This window comes from Nannochloropsis gaditana (assembly GCF_000240725.1).
Source record: "Nannochloropsis gaditana CCMP526 unplaced genomic scaffold scaffold632, whole genome shotgun sequence".
NCBI lineage: Eukaryota > Eustigmatophyceae > Eustigmatales > Monodopsidaceae > Microchloropsis > Microchloropsis gaditana.
Window position 1 is genome coordinate 11,283 of NW_005803321.1, and position 6,138 is coordinate 17,420.

Sequence of the window (6,138 nt, forward strand, 5' to 3'; positions counted from 1 at the left end):
GTCTGATGTCTTTATCTTTAAGGATGCCCTCGCTTTCCACCATGGACGTTACCGTCTCCGGCACGGTATTGTAGAGAAGCTGATGATAGAGCGCAGTTTTCCCCGCGCCGCACGGTCCAAGCAAGACCACATGCGAAGGCCTCGCTAAGGATACGAACGAATTAAATACCCCCCGTGCTCAGAAATGATACACCCACGATTTCAAGCAAACAGGATAGGGTGCGGCTCAGGCGCATGACTCACCTCTTCCCTGTTTCCCCCCCGGCAGGGGCTTGTGCCCTCGAGCGCGGCCGATCCCCACGAAGTATAAGCTCAAACCCAAGACCAACAGGAGAAGGAGACAGGTTATTATAATGCCACTGTGGGGAAGTCCTAGTTGTAAACGCGCCAAGAAAAGTGAAGCGTAAAGATGGCACTTTGAGAGCCCCTGTCTGCTTAACAGCTATCTACGTTTCCAATCACTGCTCCATTTCTCACCAAGTGCTGTCGAACCCCAGGCATCCACGGCATGAAACTTTTTCTGGGCCTGTGGAGGGAGATGTTCCACCACTTTTTCTTCGACCCGCGCCAATACTCCCAAAAAAGTTGTGATCAGTGGTGTTAGCATGGAGGAGGTGGAGGAGGGAGAGGCAGTCGCAGGGGGGGGAAAGACATTTTCTTCCAAAAGTTCTTCGACAGCAGATGTGACAGGGTCAGACATATGTCATTCCTGTATTTAGATGTGGAAAGCGGAAAGAATGAAGTGCGCGGGTTCGATACGCTTATGAGGCAAAGAGGACTAAGAGCATTCAGGAGAGGCGACGTTTGCCGTTGATTTCAGTTCCTCCCCTTACGCCCCAATTTCACACAGGGCAGGCGCCGTAATGGACGCAGTATCATAAAGTTTCTCCACTTCTGAGCGCACAACTTTCATTGTTCTCCGCAAGAAGGGCTTATCCAGAAGGCCTCGCGGCCCGACGTATGTGATGCTGTCCAGTCTCATTTATATTACCTTTTCAGTCGACCTCCTGCTCCTGCTCAATGACTTATTACTACCTCGCTTATTTTACCTTTTTTTCTTCGCTCCAAAAAATGTTGCTCAGGTACTCCATTTCCAAGATATCCGTAGATATGTGTGCATGGACCCGCCCGGGATGGAAACGTCCTAATACCAGTTCTGCAGTCTCTTCATTATCCCTCTGTAAGTCGTTCAACGAAGCGGACGTGAGCTCTGGCCTCACCAGCTTTGCCTCTGAGGCCCCAGGAGAAATACAAGGCGAACATGGGCGAAATGTATATTGATTTTGTGAGAGAACTCAAAGAGCATTCATGTAATTCCCTTTCCAACTGAACACAGCGGAGCTAATGAGTGAGCAGTTGGCAGAACGTCTGGAGCGGGGGACCCGCAGGACAGCGACAGGCGCGCACACAACAGGAGACAAGCACGATGCTGAAGACAAAGATCTGGCACTAGCTATCTCCCTCTCCCTTGGCTCGTCCGCAGACACGGTAGGGGCGGGGGAGGCGGCGGGGACACGAGAAGAGGGGAGAGCGGAGGAAGGGGGTAGGGACGTGCCGGACCCGAACCTCGAGGGAGAAGACACAAGGCTGCATCTCGACACAAAAGACTTGCCCGAAGCTGCAGGTGTGGAGGACGCGGACGCCCAGGCCGACGCCGGTAAGTCCTCCATGTACTCCCCCCCTGGCAGCGGGCTGAAAATGGCTGTGGAGCAACCTTTCTCACGTTCTTGCGCCCTCCCGCCATCCCCCCCATCCTTTGTCCAGACTTTGCGCTGGCCCTCCAGCTCCAAGCGGACGAGGAATGTGCTTTGCGTGCAGCCCGTCATGCCGCCGCCGCGCGCGATCAACGCCAACACGGACCTCTGAGCAAAGTCTCTGTCGCCTACAGGCTGGAGGGAGGGAGGGAGGGAGGGCAGGCGGGAGGACGTGGTCGAGAAGAGCGAATTCTCCTGTCCGCGGAGGACGCCAGCAGCGAGCCAATGCCCTCGTACTCTACAAGAGAAAAGTCCGGAGACAAAGGGGACGCGCTCAATCGACTTAAGGTGGCGGGGTCGAGGGGCGGGCGGCGGCGGCGGCAGAAGCAGGGAGAGCTGTGGACAACGTGGGAAGGGGAGGTGGTTTCGAAGCACGACGCGGCGATCAATGGGCGTCTAAATGCGCTGGAGCTGATGTCCCGCTACTCAGGCGTCGGAGACGTCGAAGCGGAGGTAAGGAGGGAGGGAGGGAGGGAGGGAAGGAGTTAGGGAGGGCGGGGGAGAGGTGGAGGGAGAGACGGCGGGCCCTCGCGATTTCCTCGCGCTGATTGCCGCTGATATGCATGAGACTGACCGCATCATTTTCCCTCGGCCAGTCGGGCTTCTCCATCCCGAATCGAGCGTCGAATCAGTTGCGTCAACGCTTCAACAAAGACGAGGTGGCCAAGAATTCGAGCGGGGCGGCCGCAGGCGCCATGGAGGGGCGGACGCGGCAGACGCAGGAAGGGGTCTTGGACGCCAGGACACGGCTTCTCCTCCTTCGGATATTGAACAAAGGTAGCTTGTTTAGGGAGGTGGGCGGAGTGGTGAAGACCGGGAAAGAGAGCAATGTCTATTATGCGCCAGGGGTGGGGCCGAGAGGGAGGGAGGAGGACGGGGAGGGATGGAGGGAAGATGGAAGTGGGGAAAGGGAGAGGAAGGTGGAGGGACGGGTGGAAGAGGACAAGGTGTTGGTTGAAAGGGAAGGGGGAGGAAGGGGGGGGAGGAAGGCCAAAGGTCTGTTGCGGGGTCGGCATTGTCGGGAAGGAAAATGGAGAGCATGGAAGGGATCGCAGGATGTGATTGTGCCATCAAGATCTTCAAGACCACCCTGAACGAATTTTCAAATCGGGCTGCGTACATTGACGGCGATCCTCGCTTTGGGAAGTTGCGTTTCAACAAGGTTAGAAGAAAGGGGAGGAGGATGGGAGTTCAAGCAGAAGAAAGAGACATAAGGACGCATAATTCATGCCTCGCGACCTCCATATGTTAATGTCACGTATCCCCCTCCGCATTCCTTCCCCCTCTTGTCCCCTGACAGAAATCTACCCGGGCCAAGTTCCAACTATGGGCGGAGAAAGAGGCACGAAACCTGCTTCGGATGAGGAAAGCAGGGATTCCGTGCCCGGTCCCGCTCCTCCAAAAGGAGCACGTCTTGGTCATGTCCTTCTTGGGGGAGGACGGCTGGCCGTCGCCACAGCTCAGGGAGGTGAGGTTGTCTCCCTCTGCTGCCTCCAAAGGGAGAGGACGGGAAGGGGGGGAGGGCGGGGGAGCGCGACAGTGGTGGGAGAAATGTTACCGAAGTGTGCTGATGCTGGTCCGAGACCTGTACCAGAAAGCGGGCTTGGTGCATGGCGATTTGTCCGAGTACAACATCTTGTGGCATGCGAATCAGGTGCACCTGATTGACGTGGGGCAGGCCGTTCACAAAGGCCATGCTTGGGCGGATACGTTGTTGGCGCGGGATCTGAGACACGTGCATTCCTTTTTTAAAAGCAAGGGTGTGAAGGTTTTAGAGGAAGATGGACGAGAGGGGAAGGAGGGAAATGGCGTCAGGTTCGTGAAGATGGTGTACGTGGAGCCGGGCGTCAAGCCAAGAAGAATGGAGGGGAAAAGAGAGTGGAGGGAAGCCGAAGGTGGTTGGGGGAACGTTTCGGATGAGGAGATGGACATCGGAAAGGAATCGGAGGCCGCCGTAGAGATTCTCGAGCGACTGATCGACGGGAGTGAAACTTGGGAAGAGATTCTGAAGAGCGTGCGTGAGGTTTTCAGCGGTGCGGCGCAGCGGGAGGAAGAAGCAGAGGAAGATGAGCTTGAGCTTGATATCAATGAGGAGGAAGAAGGAGAATTAAATGGAAGAGAAGAGGGCGATGTGGAAGAAGAGGAGTGAGAAAAAGAAGAAAGAAATTATGTAAAGAGGGGATAATAAAAGAGGGATCACTGAACAATAAAAAAAGACAAGCGCATTTTGTTCATAATTCTTCCACGTACGCCTTCATTGGGTGGTACAATGGAAAAACTACACACCAAACATGGGAAAAGTGAATTAATTCATAACCCATACGACGCGATAACAAGATTTGTATAGCATGAAGTGGTCTTAACAAATCACACCACAACCTCCATAACTCCTACCAATGTGCTCATGAACGGCCCTTTAAATGGTTACGAAGCAGGCATAATTCATCTTGGCTATCCACGACGTTGTCTCAAAGTGTTGAACAGAGCTCGACCGGTCCATCTTGCTGTATTGGCTTTCAGAAAATCCGGCTCCCACACGTCATTTTTCCAGGGGTCTATAGCGCTAATTCGCTGTGGCCAAGGCCAAGACTGAGGGCAAACAGATAGCCACGCACGATCCATGTCAGAAAGAGAGGTTAGCACAAGGTCAAAGAAAGAGGCTTTAAAAAAGGATCGTTACAGTAGTCATGTGCATGCACGCATACCCGGAGGTGTCCCTCTGCGCAACGTGTTGGAAAGTTTACTATACCCCTCCTTTTCACCGTGGAATCATTTGCATTTCAGCTATAAATACATTTTTTTGTAAAAGAGGGAAAAAATCTTGGGACCCTTTTTACCTCGACATGTTTGGGGTGCTGTGACGACAGATTGAGCTCCCTTGCCTTCCTATTAATCATGAAAGCCTGGGAGCATTACCGCGTTTTACGAAGTAGCTATGTATTCTTTCCACATTTTTTTCTGGCGCTGCCAGAATTGTTTGACCTTCCTCACCTTCCTATAAGCTATGAAAGGGAGGAAACAGTACCGTGTTCTACGCAATAGCCTCCCTGAGTATCGTATCTCGACACGGGTGTCTAGTAGGACGATCAATCTCATGCGCGCTCATAAATTAAAACACACTCATGCGCATAATTTCAAGCACATATATAAGGAACTTGCTGAAGGCCACCTCTAACATGGATGAAGCCCGCAGGAAACGGGCCGCGGCTTTGGAAGAGAAAAAAAGAAAGTTGGAAGAAATGCGGCGGAAGCGGGCGGTGCGTGAGAATGAAGGGGAGGGCCTAGGAGAGGAACGTGGCTCAGCTGCAGCAGGAGACAGAGCTTTAACACGAGGGATAAAGAAGGAAAACGCTGAAAAAGGCGGCAACAGAAGGGACGACCAAGAACAATTGGATGCATTGATTGACTCGCTCTTGAATGTACCGGCGCCTTCAACCGAGAACGAGGGAGAGGATAAAATTGGGAAAAGAGAAATCCACGCCAGCGATAATTCCAATACCCAAAAAACAAGTGAAGCAGCGGCGCATGAGGCATCGCGCAAGGTAGGTCTGCGGGATGGTAACGCAGGTGTCGTTTAGTGGGCTGCCTGTCGGACTCGCCTCTGCCAGCTTCCTATGTTAATCGAAGTTTGGACGCATGTCATTCCCTTGACACAATTTCAAAGCTTAAAGATGGTGTTGTGGCGCAGGACCCAAACACAGTTTCAATATCTATTGCCCGCGGACTTGGTAAGGAAGAGACAGACGTGGAAGGAAAACGGCGAGCCTGGGGACCGGCCTGGCACCGCCCCCTGGCTGCCCTCTCACCTTACCTCTCTCGTTCATGCGTACAGGGAAAGTCGTGCTAATACCTGCACCGGCACCAGAGTGCTACCATAAAGGCAGCCAAACTGAGCCCCTATTCGACGAAGGAGGAGACGAAGACGAAGGGGAATCACCGGGAAAGGGCCAACACCACACAATCGAGGCAGATAGGTTTGGAGAGGCGGAAGGGAGGGTGGAAGACGCAGAGGAAAAGGGTACTGAGGGAGGGCGGGCAGGTCAAGAGGGAGCGTCATCGCCATATGCGGACATCGGGGGCGTTTCGGCGGCAGCTCCCTTGTCAGAGGCCGACAGAGTGAGTGGGACGAAGACAGGGGGGCGGGGGGGTGAAGGTAGGCTGGAAAGAGAAGCGTGAAGAGTTTTGGAGGTTTTCTGTCTCGCAGTATCCGCTCTCTGTGCTTCTTGATGAGCGTGGACAGCTGTCAGCCAGGGCAAGGCCTGAGGATGCTTGCATCTCACAGCCCTTTCCTCGTCGTTTTCGACCACGGTTCCACAGATCGAAGCGCTTTCCAAGCCTGAATTGGCGACCTTCCTCTCCCGAGCCTCTTTGGTGGTGGAGCGTG

At 53.9% G+C, this 6,138-nt stretch overlaps 2 protein-coding genes across 2 annotated transcripts; both read left to right on the forward strand.

Moving 5' to 3' along the window:
• Positions 1-1,356: 1,356 nt before the first annotated feature.
• Positions 1,357-3,903, forward strand: RIOK1 (RIO kinase 1; the record flags this gene model as incomplete). The annotated part of the gene is made up of 5 exons (XM_005854074.1): positions 1,357-1,657; positions 1,765-2,207; positions 2,351-2,750; positions 2,810-2,916; positions 3,055-3,903. 5 exons carry the CDS (start codon positions 1,357-1,359, stop codon positions 3,901-3,903), a joined length of 2,100 nt encoding a protein of 699 aa, XP_005854136.1.
• Positions 3,904-5,208: 1,305 nt separating this feature from the next.
• NGA_0165900 (uncharacterized protein) lies at positions 5,209-6,094 on the forward strand. The gene is made up of 4 exons (XM_005854073.1): positions 5,209-5,296; positions 5,419-5,482; positions 5,587-5,870; positions 6,002-6,094. Exons 1-3 carry the CDS (start codon positions 5,280-5,282, stop codon positions 5,599-5,601), a joined length of 96 nt encoding a protein of 31 aa, XP_005854135.1. The 5' UTR covers positions 5,209-5,279; the 3' UTR covers positions 5,602-5,870; positions 6,002-6,094.
• Positions 6,095-6,138: the final 44 nt, after the last annotated feature.